At 46.9% G+C, this 16,261-nt stretch overlaps 1 protein-coding gene across 15 annotated transcripts in view; it reads left to right on the top strand.

The window, feature by feature from the left end:
- The first annotated feature begins 1,866 nt into the window (after positions 1-1,866).
- PPIP5K1 (diphosphoinositol pentakisphosphate kinase 1) overlaps positions 1,867-16,261 on the top strand; it is a 40,117-nt gene continuing 25,722 nt past the window's right edge. For 9 of the 15 annotated variants that reach the window (XM_070775528.1, XM_070775527.1, XM_019983585.2 and 6 more), the window contains exons 1-18: positions 1,867-1,942; positions 7,518-7,613; positions 7,885-8,059; positions 8,498-8,693; positions 9,143-9,233; positions 9,460-9,545; positions 9,848-10,002; positions 10,136-10,237; positions 10,701-10,862; positions 11,009-11,130; positions 12,311-12,412; positions 12,634-12,720; positions 12,842-12,917; positions 13,033-13,142; positions 13,229-13,311; positions 13,697-13,828; positions 14,001-14,122; positions 14,403-14,585. In XM_070775528.1, the coding sequence (XP_070631629.1) occupies positions 7,913-8,059; positions 8,498-8,693; positions 9,143-9,233; positions 9,460-9,545; positions 9,848-10,002; positions 10,136-10,237; positions 10,701-10,862; positions 11,009-11,130; positions 12,311-12,412; positions 12,634-12,720; positions 12,842-12,917; positions 13,033-13,142; positions 13,229-13,311; positions 13,697-13,828; positions 14,001-14,122; positions 14,403-14,585 (1,956 nt within the window). In that variant the 5' untranslated portion in view covers positions 1,867-1,942; positions 7,518-7,613; positions 7,885-7,912. Of the gene's footprint in view, positions 1,943-2,465; positions 2,718-3,635; positions 3,726-6,500; positions 6,521-7,517; positions 7,614-7,884; positions 8,060-8,497; positions 8,694-9,142; positions 9,234-9,459; positions 9,546-9,847; positions 10,003-10,133; positions 10,238-10,659; positions 10,863-11,008; positions 11,131-12,310; positions 12,413-12,633; positions 12,721-12,841; positions 12,918-13,032; positions 13,143-13,228; positions 13,312-13,696; positions 13,829-14,000; positions 14,123-14,402; positions 14,586-16,261 lie in introns of those variants that run through there. The other 6 variants (XM_070775529.1, XM_019983592.2, XM_070775523.1 and 3 more) reach the window with 5 other exon arrangements.

Here is a 16,261-nt window from a genome sequence, read left to right as displayed (position 1 = left end):
CTGCAACTAGAGGGTAACCCCTGCTGGCCACAACTAGAGAACAGCCCACATAGCAGTGACGACCCAGAACAGCCAAATACATTTTAAAAAATTATATATATATAAACTATAGTGCAGCAGTTAAAGTAGGATCCTGGTTTCTCCTAAAGGAATAAACATAACAATATGCTTAGTTCTACAGGAACAAAGCCTCCTCCCTTGCCAGTTACCTAGTGGCAAGTTGATTACACTGGACTCAGTGAATCTGCCTGCCAATGCTGGAGACATGGGTTTGATTTTCCCTGGTTGGGAAGATCTCCTGGAGGAGGAAATGGCAACCTATTCCGGTATTTGTGCCAGGAAAATCCCATGGACAGAGGAGCCTGGTGGGCTACAGTCCATGGGGTTGCAAAGAATTGGACACAACTGAGTGACCGAGTACACACACAAGCCACCTCCCAACCCCACCCCCAGGTGGAAGATGGTAACTTCAGGCTGAATAACAGATTCCTGGAGCACTGCCCTATTACCTCACCACTCACCAATCAGAGGAAAGTAACATACCTGCAGCCCTCACCCGGAATTTTGCCTATAAAACCTTTTCCTCGAAAACCTTCGAAGCATTTGGGGTTTGGGGGCATGTGTCACCTGTTCTCTTTGCTTGGCCTTGCAATAAAACTTTCTCTGTTCCAATCTCTGGCCTTTCAGTTTGGCCTCACAGAGCTTCCGGCACACAAACTTGCTTTGTAAAAGAACTTGGAATTGTCTTGACCAGGGAAACCTGAGTGCGGATGCAAAGATAACAATACAAACACATGCAAAAGGCTTTCATATAATCAGTACCCTGTGAGTTAGAGTTTCCAGTCCTACTCTCTCACAAGTGAGAAAAGAGAGGCTGAGGGAAATTCACTGACTTGTCCAAGGCTGCACAGGAGTCTGTCCATTTTATTGTCTCCTTTTAAGTCTCTCTTCCATCTGTCAAATTTCTGATTTGTTTGTCTCTGTTTTTTGTCTCCAGAACCACTTTCACTCTTCTGTTAACATTTGCAATGTACATTTATTGGATCCCTAGTGTGTTGAAAATCAGAGACATTACTCTGCTGACAAAAGTCTGTATAGTTAAGGCTATGGTCTTCCCAGTGGTCACATATGGTTGTGACAGCTGGACCATAAAGAAGGCAGAATACCAAAGAGTCGATGCCTTTGAACTGTGGTGCTGGAGGACTCCTGAAAGTCCCTTGGACAGTGAGGCGATCAAACCAGTCAATCTTAAGGGAGATCAACCCTGAATATTCACAGGAAGGACTGATGCTGAAGCTGGAGCTCCAGTATTTTGGTCATCTGATGCTAACAGACAACTCACTGAAGAAGTCCCTGATTTGGGGGAAAACTGAAGGCAGAAGGAGAAGAGGGCATCAGAGAATGAGATGGCTGGAGGGCATCACCGATGCAATGGACATGAACTTGGACAAACTCCAGGAGATGGTGAGGGACAGGGAGACCTGGCATGCTGCAGTCCATGGGGTCACAAAGAGTTGGACACGACTGGGCGACTGAACAACGACCACCACCACATGTATCATATCCCGTTTTATTTTACAAGACAAACAGAAGACCTGGTTTTGTCCTCAAGGAGGTGCAATGGCAACAGACTCTGCCTTTTTCTCTGCATCTTGCTCCCCCCACCCCTCACTTCATCTCACTGGAAAGTCTCTAAGAGATCAAGCGTATGGACTGTGGCGACGCAGTTAGAAATCGGAGAAAGAACGTCAGGTTGCACTTCCTCCCTAGAGCCACTAGAGGCCACCCGCCTCCGCGCAGAAGCGCCGGCCAACGCAGCCTGACTCCGCAGCCGGTGCGCGCCCTCCGCTGATTGGTGGCACCGAAGAGAAGTTGCGCTTTGATTGGGCCGCTGTCAGGTGTCGCTGCCGGCAGGTTCGGCTGCGCGAGCGCGGGGAGGCGGGTGAGTGAGGGCCCGGGGCGGTGGGGGAGTGGCTGGGGGCTGGGGGCGGTATCTGAGGGGGTGGGCTTGGGTGGAGTGGGCTCCGTTGGTGCTGAGGGCCCTGGTTGGTAGTGGCCGGGGGGCCGCTCTGGGAAGGGAGGCAGCCGAGAGGCCTCAATGTCAGCGAAGGGAGAGTGAGGCGGGGAAGGCGGGGGCGGGCAAAGGCTAGAGGAGTCAGGATGGGCGGTGGTAATCGGGACCGGGAGCGGAGTGAGGAGAGCGCGGAGGAGGGGGGTCCGCGAGAGAAGAGATGGGCGCGTGAGGTCTGCGTGAGGAAGAGGGGTCCTGCCGAGCCAGGGCGTCTGCAGGGGAGAGGGTCAGAGTGGGCAGGTCCGCGTGAGGCGAGGTGGGAGTGGAGTCGGACCGGAGAGCCGGCTGGAGGAAGGGGATTGTTGGAGAGAGGAGGGAGGTGACCCTGGAGGGAGGGCGCGTGGGGAGAGTGGCCCACAGACAGCCTGTGGAGGTGGGGGGTGGAAAGCACTGAGGGTTCCAAGTAAATTTGTTACCAAGTGCGGTGACTCATCGGGGTTTGAACGACTACCTAAGGTTGGGGAGGCAGTGAGGGAGAGGGTTACTCGGATTGTTCATTGGATCAGTTGATCAGTGAAGGAGGAGAGCGCGGTAGTTCAGGGAGTCAAGGAAGAGTCATTTTAGCAAGTAGGAAAAAGAAAGCGATATGAGGGAGTTGATACAGAGAACAAGGGCATCAGCATATTTCATCGGTGGCAGAAAAAGGGTATGTATGAATCATTCAAGTCTGCATCCAAAACAAACAAACAAAACCTGTATCAAGTAGGAACTAAGGGGTCCACTGTTGAAGAAGACAGTGTTGATGGTCTGAGGAGTTTTAACTGTGTTGGAAAGATTTCTGCCTGGACTCTGTACTGACGTTTCTCTTTCACCACTAATGGGGCCCTGCAACAAGTGCATGGTGGTTAAAGAAATTAGAGGACTAGGCAAGCAGCCCTAAATTCTAAGGGAGAAAGAAATTAACACAGTTTACCCTCCCTCAGTCAGTAAAGAATCTGCTCACAATGCAGGAGACCTGGGTTTGATTCCTGGGTCGGGAAAATCCTCTGGAGAAGGAAATGGCAACCCACTCCAGTATTCTTGCCTGGGAAATCCCTTGGACAGAGGAGCCTGGCAGGCTACAGTCCATGGGGTCACAAACAGTCGGACACAACTTAGGGACTAAACCACCTACCCTCCCTTCTGGGCTTCCCTGGTAGTTCAGCGGGTAAAGAATCTGCCTGCAATGCAGGAAGATTCCCCTGGAGAAGGGATAGGGTATCCCCTCCTGTATTCTTGCCTGGAGAATTCCAGGGATGGAGGAGCTTGGCAGGCTACAGTCCATAGGGTCACAAAGAGTCAGAAGCGACTAAGCATGGCACAGAACCCTCCCTTCTATCCCCTCTCTTAAAACCTGGGTCTTCTGTGTTGCAGGCAGGTTCTTCAACATCTGAGCCACCAGGGAAAACACATCCCTTCTCTAGATCCAGTTTGACATAGATGTTCCTGAGGAGATTGTGCCCCTGCCCCTCCCTGTCCTTACCTACTGTCTCCTCCCTCCCTCCCTCTCTCCCTTCCACATTGCCCCAGTAAGACTTGCCCTTTAGCTGAGTGTAGGGTCTGAAGTTTTCTTTTGCAACAAAGTATTAGGAAAGAGAGAGGAGGAAGGGGAGAAGAGCACAGAAACCTGCTGTGGCTGTTGGAACACCGTGTTAAAGCCCAGCTTCTCCCAGAGGTACATCTAAATAAATCCTGGCTTATTTCATGGCTATTTCTGTCAGGCTTCTATTTCTGCTTTGTTAACTATGAATTTAGACCTTTCATGTTCCTTCAGCTCCACATTTGTGAACACATTTTCCTTTGCTATTCTATTACCATCTCCTGTTAGAGAGTTAAAATAGAACTTCAAGAATGTGATAGTGTACATTCAGTAGCAAACCAGGAAGGGCTTAGTGGCAGAAAGGGTGAAGGGTTAGGAATCTTAGACATAGAAAAAGCTCCTGCTTCGGAGAAAGGATAAAGCCTGCCACAAACTTCGGCTTGCTTAAACTGTACAGGGACCTTGAGAATGTCACAAGTCATGGAAACTGGGTCAGGTCACTAGAATGGAATTCAAAGAAATAGCCTGTAATCAGGAGGGGTGTGTATGTGTAAGACCTGCGGTGCACAACTGGAAATGTTAAGTCTAAGGAGAGCGTTGTCTGGTGGTGGAACAACAGAGAAAAGCAGGTGGTGAAGACTAGAAAGGTCAGGATCTGTATAAAGATTAGCTGTGGCTTTCTAATCAAAGCTTCAGAGTTCACGTGAAGGGTAAGGATTTAAAATAAAAATACAGAAAGGAATTATTGAGGACTACTGTACAAGTCTATAAGACTAAATGATTCCATTTACTACTTAACGGAGTTTGTGGCTTTCATTAGATCCATTGGTCAGTATTTCTGAGAACTTTTGCAGAACGTAGAAAATTGATGATATGACTCAATTTCATTTTGGGAGAAAAGAATAACAGGTACTTCTGTTCCCACGATTTAGTATTAACAGATGTATCTAATTATGTATGCAGTCATAAACATTTGTAGTATTTTTATTTGTACAAGTAGAATTGTCCTTCATGTATATTTCTGCAGTTTGCATTTGGAAGCTATTCATGTTTTATATAGCTTTGATTCATTTTTTAAATATTGAAGGATAATTTACAATGTGTTAATTTCAGGTGTACACCAAAATGATCCATATATATATATATCCATATATATATGTATGCACACACACACATATATATATATACTTTTTTCAGATTCTTTTCCATTATAGGTTTTTTTATTTGTTTGTTTGTTTTTTGGCTGCACCAGGTCTTAGTTGCAGCACTCTGAATCTTTAGTTGTGGCACGTGGGATCTAGTTCCCTGATCAGGGATCAGTCCTGGGCTACTTGCATTGTGAGCAGAGTCTTAGGCACTGACTCACCAGGAAAGTCCCTTCATTATAGATTATTACAAGATATTGAGTATAGTTCCCTGTACTATGCAGTTGGTCCTTGTTGTTTAGTTATTTTATATATAGTAGTGTGTATGGAGAAGGCAGTGGCACCCCACTCCAGTGCTCTTGCTTGGAAAATCCCATGGACGGAGGAGCCTGGTAGGCTGCAGTCCATGGGGTCGCTAAGACTCAGACACGACTGAGTGATTTCACTTTCACTTTTCACTTTCATGCATTGGAGAAGGAAATGGCAACCCACTCCAGTGTTCTTGCCTGGAGAATCCCAGGGACGGCGGAGCCTGGTGGGCTGCCGTCTGTGGGGTCGCACAGAGTCGGACACGACTGAAGTGACTTAGCAGCATAGCAGCAGCAGTGTGTATATCTTAATCTTAAAGCTCCTAATTTATCCCCCAGTTCTCTCTTTTTTTGTGGGGAGGCAGTGCGGGTTTTCTTTGCTTTTCTCTAGTTGTGGGGAGTGGGAGCTTGTCTCTAGTTGCAGTGTGGCGGCTTCTCTTGTTGCAGAGCACAGGTTCTACAGCACACGGGCTTCAGCAGTTGTGGCCCATGGGCTCAGTAGTTGCGGTTCCCAGACTCGAGAGCACAGGCTCAATAGTTGTGGCCCACAGGCTCAGCTGCTCAGAGTCACGTGGGGTCTTCCTGGGTTAGGGATAGAACCCAAGTCTCCTGCTTTGGCAGATGGATTCTTAACCCTAGACCACCAGGGAACCCTGCCCTTGATTCATTTTTAATAATTGCTATTAGTCAACCATTTGTGTATACTACATTATATTTATCATTCTTTAACTTTTGACATCTGAATTGTTCTTAGGTTTTACCCTTACCAACAGTAGGTTATGAATATTCTTGTACATGTCTTCTTACGTGGGAAAATTTCCCTACAGGGAGTTTCTCAGCCCCGGCACCACTCACATTTTGGACTGGACAATTCTTTGTTGTGGAGGTATATGCTATGCCTTTTAGAATTTTCAGCAGCATCCTTGGCCTCTACTCAGTAGATGCCAATAGCACCTGCCGAGTTGTGATAACCAAAAGTGTCTCCTGACAATTGTTTATTGCACAGTATAATCACAGTTAGTTAAGAACCACTACTTCTATATGTGTACAAAAGTGGAACTTCCAGGTTGTTCTAATTCAATTTTAACTCTTAAGATATTACCAGAGCTTCCCAGGTGGCTCAGTGGCAAAGAATCTGCCTGCCAATGCAGGAGACACGGGTTCTATCCCTGATCTGGGAAGATCCCACAAGCCACGGAGCAACAAAGCCCGCCTGTCACAACTGAACTTGTGCTCTAGAGCCCAGGAACTGCACTTACGGAGCCCACATGCTGCAGCTACTGAAGCCCTTGCGCCGTAGAGCCCATGCTCCACGACAAGAAAAGCCTCTGCAATGAGAACCTCGAACTGCAACTAGAGAGTAGCCCCCACTCGCCGCAGCTGGAGAAAAGCCCTCTCAGCAAGGAAGACCCAACACAGCCAAAAACAGATAAATAAAATTATTAAAAAAAAAAATTCTCACTGATAATGGCTCTAGGTAGGATTTTTTTTTTTTTCCCTTATTGTAACTTCTGTTATGAAGGACCTTGGCCTAGACCAGCCTTGTGTCTGTGTACCCTATGACGGTGGAGAGAAAATTGAAATTTCAGTTTGAGAATGGGTTGGGGCCTGTTGTGTGGATGCCTGTATCCTGAATTTCCCAAATAGCACTAGACCTTTTTTCTTGAACAGATTTTCTGGAATTGGGTGTCTTTCTTTTAAGGTAAAGTAGATGAAGGAGAGTCAGGGCAAAGGGATTTTAATGTTCTTATACAATGCTTAGAACATATCAATCAATGCCCTCATCAATCAATCAATGTTTTTTTTGAGTTAGTCCTTGGTAGGAACGAAGATAGAGGTGAAGAGCAAAAGCAACTGAGCTCTCTCATTCCTCTGCTCTTGAATTGTTATTGTTGTTCAGTTGCTAAGTCATTTCCGACTCTTTGTGACGCCCCTCCTGGACTGAAGCATGCCAGGCTTCCCTGTCCTTCACTATCTCCTGGAGATTGCACAAATTCATATCCAGTGAGTTGGTGATGCCATCCAATCATCTCATCCTCGGTCACCCACTTCTCCTCCTGCCCTCAGTCTTTCCCAGCATCACGGTCTTTTCCAATGAGTCAGCTCTTCGCATCAGGTGGCCAACGTATTGGAGCTTAGCTTCAGCATGCTTCAGCTTCAGCATCAGTCCTTCCAATGAATGTTGATTTCCTTTAGGATTGACTATTTTGATCTCCTTGCAGTCCAAGGGACTCCCAAGAGTCTTCTCCAGCACCACAATTCAAAAGCATCAATTCTTTGATGCTCAGCTTTCTTTATGGTCCGACTCTCACATCCATATATGACTCCTGGAAAAACCATAGCTTTGACTTCACCAATCTTTGTGGGCAAAGCGATGTCTCTGCTTTTTGCCGTTGGGAGGTAGAGGAGGGCTGGGAAGATTTCGAGTGAATCTGAACTTGAAATGTCATTCTAACCTTCTTTTCTTATGGTAGGAATCAACAGTGGCCCTCCATGAAGAACTGCCTTTCGCATTTGCTGCTGGAGTTAATGATTTTTCTTGCTGGCAGAATCAGGGACATGCCAGCACGGTAAGGGTTAATCCAGTAATTCTCATCCCAGGCTCCTGGTTAGGGGTGGGGTGAGCAGGGAAAAAAAGGGAAACCTTGATTTTCTCTTGGGGATCTTTAGTCATTGCCAGTCACAGCCCATGTGCCTCCTTCCCTGTTGATCCTTGTCACTGTAGCTTTGTTTCCTGTTTCCCCTTGTATTTCCCTCTTATTTTCTCATTCCCCATCCCCCACCCCCACCCTCTACTGTGGGACTTGGATTCTGAGCTAAAGGGGATCCCCTCCATTTCAGGGCGGGATGAGTGGGTGCTCCGGCGGGGATGTGGTCACTGCCGGCCAGTGAGGGCGAGAGTGCCACAGCCCACTTCTTCCTCGGAGCTGGAGATGAGGGGCTGGGCACCCGTGGACTCGGCATGAGGCCAGAAGAGAGTGACAGCGAGCTCCTTGAGGATGAGGAGGATGAAGTGGTAAGATTAGGGGGCATGATGTCACTTGGTGTTGGGACCCCCGCCATAGTGGAGATTCCATAGGATTAAGACACCTCCTCCCAATCTTCCCAAATGCTTAGACTCCCTGTCACAAACAGGCCCTCTTGATGAAAGGGAAGGGCAGTGGAGACTGGTTAGACTGCCGCTCCCTGAAGCCCCTCTGCTTGTGTCCGCCTCCTGTTGTCTCATGATTATTGGTTCTCTGACTCTTCTGCCTGAGTATACGTATTGCACTGTGGCAGGAGGAATCCCTGCAGGAACCCCAGTCTAGGCCTGAGTTAGGAGACAACCTTGACCCCCTAAGTCCAAAGTCCTGACAAGAAACTCTGCCCTAAGGAGATGATGAGGCAGTGTTCCCTGCTAAAGGCGGTTCAGGTGAGAAGTTCCTAAGTTCCTGATGGCACTTCCTCCTGGTAGCCTCCTGAACCTCAGATCATTGTTGGCATCTGTGCCATGACCAAGAAATCCAAGTCCAAGCCAATGACCCAGATCCTAGAGCGACTCTGCAGGTTTGACTACCTGACTGTTATCATCCTGGGAGAAGACGTGATCCTCAATGAACCTGTGGAAAACTGGCCATCCTGCCACTGCCTCATCTCCTTCCACTCCAAAGGTTGGTGTCTGTGAAGGAAAATGGGAAGGAGTGGTGTTGGGAATGCTGGACTGGGAAATGAGGCTCTTACTGTCAAATAGTAAAGAAGTCGTCCTCTCTTCCCGACACTAGAGAACAGTGCAAAGGGATTTGCTTTTCCTACATCTTGGAGAAGTTGCTGGGGTTAGTGTAAAGCCCATATTCAAACCTCAGGAAAGCTCTGTAAGTTTCTTCGGATCTCTGACAAAATCGGTCTCTGGAAGGACCCTACAAGTAGTTTCTGTTTTGCTTTTTTCCTGATGGATTTTCTAGACTTGCGAAGTTGGGCAGGAGGATGAGTGCTGGGTTGGACGGGTTGTGGAGCTCAGTGGCAACGAATAGCTTTAACACATTTCTCTGTTTCTCTTGCTGTTTTCTCACTGTTTCTCTCCTTCTTTCTTCCACCTCTCTATTTCCTCTCTCCATCCCAGGCTTTCCCCTGGACAAAGCTGTTGCTTACTCCAAGCTTCGAAACCCTTTTCTTATCAATGACCTGGCTATGCAGTATTACATCCAGGATAGGTACAGCTTTCTGTTGACTGGGGGGATGGGCAGCCCCGAGATCACGCCTGTTTTAGAGAACCCACTCTGGGAGGGGCAGAGTCAAACAAACATGCCGAATTGTTATACCAAACCCTCTTGAGTTCTATACACGGGTGTCTCCCAATTCCTGAGTGAATGAAATCCCTAGCCTCTCCCCTTGTCACCTGCCCCCACCTCTCTCAGCTAATTTATTCGGGGGTAACAGGAGGGAGGTGTACCGGATCCTGCAGGAGGAGGGTATTGACCTGCCTCGATACGCTGTGCTCAACCGTGACCCTGCCCGGCCTGAGGGTGAGTACCTGGCCTTGTCCAGTCCTACGCTGCCCCGCTTTCTGTGACTGAGCCCAGTTCTCCATTCTTGAGACAGCTATGTGCCGCCTGTCTCTGTGAGGCTTTGGTTACTGGACTACGGGTAGAGCTAGAGCCATGGGTCTTTGGACAGAATCTGAGACCTCGTATACAGATGTTAGTTACCATATCTATTATTAAAGTATGGTCATAGAAATTTGAGGGTGATGGAGATTAAAACTCAGAGAAGTTGGGAGTTGGAAGCATTCTTGGGCCCTAGGAATGACCACACACCGACCTTTCAGAGTGCAACCTGATAGAGGGTGAAGACCAGGTGGAGGTAAATGGAGCCGTCTTCCCCAAGCCCTTTGTGGAGAAGCCCGTGAGTGCAGAGGACCACAACGTTTACATCTACTACCCCAGCTCAGCTGGAGGAGGAAGCCAGCGCCTCTTCCGTAAGGTGTGGGAGATATCCGGGGAGGCAGAAAAGTAGATGAGCAAGAATGAAGTTGTGGGAAGGGAAGCTGGAAGACTTGGGGACAAGTTAGAGGCAACCTTTTTTTTTTTCCTTCCCCTTCCTTTTTCTCCTGAAGATTGGCAGCCGAAGCAGTGTTTACTCTCCAGAGAGCAGCGTCCGAAAGACAGGCTCATACATCTATGAGGAGTTTATGCCAACAGATGGCACAGATGTCAAGGTTATGGTGGATATGGGGATTTAAGAGGTTATAAATGTCTGAGTGGGGTGGGGTGCTTGTGAAGCAAGTAGAAGTGTAGGGAAGCAGTTATAGAAAATAAAGTGTGAATGGGATTGGCTTTCATATGCAGGTGAAGACAAGGATTGGGGAAGTAGGTATTTATATTGTCACTATCAGAGTGAGGGCAAGGGTAATGTGAAAAATGGAATAACGTTGGTAAGTTATTTCTTAGTAAGGACTAGGCAATAGTTTTAGAGTCCCATGGAGAAACTTTCATAATGATACTGAAGTTCCATCTCAGTTAAAAAAAAAAAAAAGTCAGTCTTCTTGTTCTTAATACTCAGGGGATTTGTTTGTTTTGTTTATGTTTCCTGGGAAACTAGCCTACAGATATGACGCTCATATTGCCTTCTCATATACAGGGTGAGCTGTGGGCATACTCAGTGATGCTATGTACCTGCAGGTGTACACAGTGGGGCCAGACTATGCCCATGCTGAAGCCAGAAAATCTCCAGCTTTGGATGGGAAGGTTGAACGAGACAGTGAGGGAAAAGAGATTCGATATCCAGTCATGCTGACCGCCATGGAAAAGCTGGTGGCCAGGAAAGTCTGCGTAGCTTTTAAGGTGAAGGGAGGCCCCTTGGTAGGGAGGTTGTGCAGGAGCAGGAGGGGTGCAGGGGAGGGGCTGTGGCATGAGGGAGAGGTTGGTGGGGCGAAGCTGAGAAGGAAGCGTGGCCCTCTTGTTCTCATCTTCCCTTCTTCCCCTTGCAGCAAACAGTTTGTGGTTTTGATCTCCTCCGTGCCAATGGTCACTCCTTTGTGTGTGATGTCAATGGCTTCAGTTTTGTCAAGAATTCAATGAAATACTATGATGATTGTGCCAAGATTCTAGGGTAAGGGACACAGTGGTCTGGGCTGGGGAGAATGGGCTTAAAGAGGAGAATAGCAAAGTTTTACTTTAAAGACACCTTGTTTTGTTGAACTTTGCAGGTATTGTGTTTTTTTACATTTTGAAGGTTTGTGGCAACCTTTGAGCAAGTCTATTTTCACCATTTTTCTAACAGCATTTCCTAACTTCATGTCTCTGTGTGACAGTTTGGCAATTCTCACAGTATTTTTCTTGTTATGCTTGTCATAGTGATCTGCAATCAGTGATCTTTGATGTTACTATTGCAAAAAGATTAGAACTTGCTGAAGGCTCAGATAATGGTTAGCACTTTTTAGCAATAAAGTATTTTTTAATTAATGTATGTATATTGTTTTTTTTATACATAATACTATTGCATACTTACTAGACTACGGTAACTTTCATATCCACTGCCAAACAAGAAAACTCCTGTGATTCACTTTATAGAGATATTCACTGTATTGCAGTGGTCTGGAACTGAACTCTCAATGTCCCTGAGGTCTGCCTGTACTTTAAATGCTGTAAAAATGATTTAAAAGTGAAAAAGGAAAGTAGAGAAAGGGCTCCTCAACTCTCTTGCCTTCCCAACATGGCTCTCCCCACAGGGAATTACTGTTAACTGTTTTAGACATAACAATATGTCTTTTTCTTCTGTATATAAACAGACCATTCATTGTGCTAAATGTGATCATACCATAACACTGTCTCTCAACTTGACTTTTTAATATGTAAAACATTAAAAAATGTTTAAGGAATGATGGCTATGGTGAGTATCGGTATATTCACCATTGAGCTTAAGAAATAAAATATTAAGAGTATAGTTGAGGGAATTCCCTGGTAGCCCAGTGGTTAGGACTTGGCACTTTCACTGCTGAGGGCCCAGGTTCAATACGTGGTCACAGAACTAAGATCGTACAAGCTGTGTGGTGCAACAACAACAAAAAAAGCAAGCACATAGAATTGAAGCCCCTACATAACCCTTACTAATAACATCCCCTCCCCTCCCACCCAGAGGTAAACACAATCTTTATTACAAATATAGGGATTTTTTTTTTGCATGTATTTAGATTTTATATTAACATATTGTTAGTTTTTTTGAACTTCATTCAGATGTGTAGCTCTGGTTCATTCATATTCACGTGGGTTCTTCATGTTTCCCCTTCTAGGAACACCATAATGCGGGAGCTTGCCCCACAGTTCCAGATCCCGTGGTCCATCCCCATGGAGGCTGAGGACATTCCCATTGTCCCTACCACTTCTGGCACTATGTGAGCAAAAGTAAAAATTAAAAATCTGGAGTAACCACTTAAGACATCTAAGTCAGACCAGTGGTCACTTCCTGCCCCTGTGCCATCTGACCGGTGGAGCCTACCTGTATTCCTCATCTCAGATAGTCTTTCCTGTGTTCTTTGACATGGCGAGTAGGATGAAATGGGTGGCGGTGTGGGGTGGGATGGGGAAGTGTCTCTAACAGCATTCCCTGTCTTAGGATGGAACTTCGTTGTGTCATTGCAATCATTCGTCATGGGGATCGTACACCCAAGCAGAAGATGAAGATGGAGGTGACACACCCAAGGTAAAAAGCCAAGTGTTCTAATCTAGACAAATAGGTTTTTGTAAGGGAAATGGGGAGGGGCACCTCCCAGAGGTTTTTTGCCTTTCTCAGCCCTTACTGAAGCTTCTCCTCCTTTCTTCAGATTTTTTAGTCTATTTGAAAAACATGGTGGTTACAAGACAGGGAAATTAAAACTGAAGCGGCCAGAGCAGCTACAGGTAAGATGATGAATCTGGCTGGCAGGAGCAGTGCTATGAAAAGACAGAGGCCAGGATGAAAGCCTAGCCAGCCAGGACTTGGCCTCCTGCGTGGACACCCTATTATTTCCTCCAGGAGGTGCTGGACATCACACGGCTGCTATTGGCTGAACTGGAGAAAGAACCAGGTGGTGAGATCGAGGAGAAGACGGGGAAATTGGAGCAGTTAAAATCTGTGCTGGAGATGTGAGAAAGGGAATAGGAAAAAGGGTGTCAATAGCCATAAGAATTGGGCGCTGGGGTAGAAAGCAAACTGTGAGTTTATCCTGCAGGTACGGTCACTTCTCAGGCATCAACCGGAAGGTGCAGCTGACTTACTACCCTCATGGAGTAAAAGCTTCTAATGAGGGGCAAGGTGAGGCATAACAGTTCTTTCCTTTACTACTCACATCTTTTATTCTTGAACCTTTAGATGACCTCTCTCCCAAATCACCTTTCTGGGCTCCTCAGAAGACTTAGCATTTAGATGTCCCCACTGTTTTCCTTGTGCTTCCACACTTTCTCAACAGTAAAGAATCTGCCTGCAATGCAGGAAATGCTGGTTCAATCCCTGCGTCGAAAAGATCCCCTGGAGGAGGAAATGGCAACCCACTCCAGTATTCTTGCCTGGGAAATCCCATGGACAGAGGAGCCTAGTGGGCTGCAGTCCATGGGGTTGCAAGAGTCAGACACCACTGAGTGACTAAGCACACACTGTTTTCCTTAGGTCTAGACCTGTTCACTCCCTCTTATTCCTGCAGATACACAGCGGGAGGCCCTGGCCCCATCCCTCTTGCTGGTACTGAAGTGGGGTGGAGAACTGACCCCGGCTGGCCGTGTTCAGGCTGAGGAACTGGGGCGAGCTTTCCGCTGCATGTACCCTGGAGGACAGGGTGAGTGTCTGGCGGGGGCCGGGGAGGTGTAGATACATAGCAGGGCTGAGATACGATGATTAGAGAGTAAGTTGAGGAAACAAAGGGACAGAGGTATTGGGGAGGTTAAAGGGGAAAGGCGCATTCTTGGGTGTGCATAGCTGTCCATTTCTGGTCTTCCCTTTGCCCCCAGGTGACTATGCTGGCTTTCCTGGCTGTGGGCTGCTTCGTCTCCATAGCACTTTCCGCCACGATCTCAAGATTTACGCCTCCGATGAGGGCCGTGTCCAGATGACTGCCGCAGCCTTTGCTAAGGTGCTCACTCTAGTTCTCCCACAGTCCCAGCTTCCATTAGGTAGAGAAGCACAGTTTGGAGAACTAGTCAGGAAATTTCAGAGGATTTGTGTGCCAACTCAGAGGAGTTTCTGCTTGTGTATGACTACATCCTATGCTACTGAGAATATTTAATGGGATGGGTCCCTTGATCTGCACCCCAGCTCCCCCAAGCCAGCTCCCATTTGATCTCTGGGACCATCGAAGCCTAGGGGAAGTGGAATAGAAGGAAAACTTGATGGACTTCGTGCTTTCCCTCCAGGGCCTTCTGGCTCTAGAAGGGGAGTTGACACCCATTTTGGTACAAATGGTGAAGAGTGCCAACATGAACGGGCTCTTGGACAGCGATGGGGATTCCCTGAGCAGCTGCCAGCACCGTGTGAAGGCTCGGCTACATCACATTCTGCAGCAGGATGCGCCCTTTGGCCCTGAGGATTACAATCAGGTCAGGCTGTCCCTATTTTTGTGCCCAATACACCCCACTTCCAAAGTCCTAGAATTTTAAATAATAGCCATCAGTAATGGTACTTATGATGTGCCAGGCACTGTTTCACATGCTTTCCATACATTCAGTCATTTAATCCTTGCCCACCCTTTGAGGTAAGTATGGGTCCACAATCTGTCATCTAGAATTTTGAAAATCAGAAAGATTTTTATAACCTTGCCACCAAGACTCATTTGGCAGGGAAGTCTGGTGGTCCATTGGTTAAGAATTCACCTGCCAGTGCAGGGAACACAGATTCAGTCTCTGATCCAGGAAGATCCCATATGCCTCAGAGCCGCTAAATCCATGCGTGACTACTGCTGAGCCCGTGCTCTCAAGTCAGGGAACGGCAACCACTGAGCCTGAGCGCTGCGGCTATTAAAGCCCGCATGCCCTAGAGCCTGTGCTCTGAGACAGTAGAAGCCACCGCGGTGAGAAGCCCATGCATCACAACCAGAGAGTTGCCCCTGCTCACCACAACTAGAGAAAGCCCAGCAACAGAGACCCAGCGCAGCCAAAAATAAATAAATTTAAAAAGAAGATACTCCTTTGGCAGCAAAACCCAACATGATAAGACTCTTTCTAATCCCTGTTTATCCCATCTTGTGTAAAATAATCATATACATTTTGCTGCAGAAATAGAACAGTGTTTGGTTATGACCTAGGCCCTGCTGGAGGTATTATCTAACATATGGCATATGCTCTGTATTAACTTCTTAAAGTCCAAAAAATTCTCAGTTCCAAAACACAGCTGATCCCAAGGATTTTCAATAAAAGAATTTTTCAATTTGTCTACTGCTGTATTAAAAACCACCCCAAACTCAGTAACTTAAGACAAAAACCATTTTTATCTTCTCACTCACCATTCTAGGCTCAACTGGTCTTGCTTAGGGTCTTTCTTTCTTTCTTTTTTTTTTTTTATCTTGAACCACAGATATTTATTTTCTCACAGTCCTGGAAGCTGGAAGTCCAAGATCAAGGTGGTGGCAGGTTCAGCTTCTTCTGAGACCTCTCTCCAGGGTCCTTCTTAAAGTTGCCCGGATGCTTAGGATCTGTTCTAGAGAATAGCATTTTCTGTGTTCTTCTCTGAGCAGGCCTCGATAAAGGGGCAGGACCTTGCTACCTTATTTTCCAAGTCATTGCTCAATGTCAAATCAAAAAATGCTAAGGCATCTTTTCCTTTTTGCCTCGCTACCCTTGGCCAGCAAGAATGGAACCTGTGAGGAGTGAGGTAGAATGCGTGCATTCCACCTGCGGTCTCCTCGCCCTCTCCCCGTTCTTCATTGACTGGGACCATCCTACATGCTTGAGTTGGACTTAGTTCTGAGGCGGCATCTCTGCTCTAGGTTCAAGCTAGCACCTTGTTTAGAGGAATAAGATAATGTCATTTCTATTATCCACTCATGAAAACATTCTCTGGGGATTTGCATTGAATCTTTATTCCCCAGCATTTTCTCTGAGTATTTTAGAAGCCCCAAGAAGACCTAGATCTCTTTTATTTCCTTGGACTTCAAAACTTTAAAGATGACCCATTCTCAGGTAGCTGTATGCTAGGCCAGTCCCCTCACTGGAACTGCTAGTGTTCCCAGAAGCCTGGGAATGCTTGTGGGAGCGAGCTGACAGACAGAGCCGGTTTG

Source organism: Bos indicus, chromosome 21 (assembly GCF_029378745.1).
Source record: "Bos indicus isolate NIAB-ARS_2022 breed Sahiwal x Tharparkar chromosome 21, NIAB-ARS_B.indTharparkar_mat_pri_1.0, whole genome shotgun sequence".
NCBI lineage: Eukaryota > Metazoa > Chordata > Mammalia > Artiodactyla > Bovidae > Bos > Bos indicus.
This window is presented reverse-complemented; position numbering and strand designations above follow the sequence as displayed.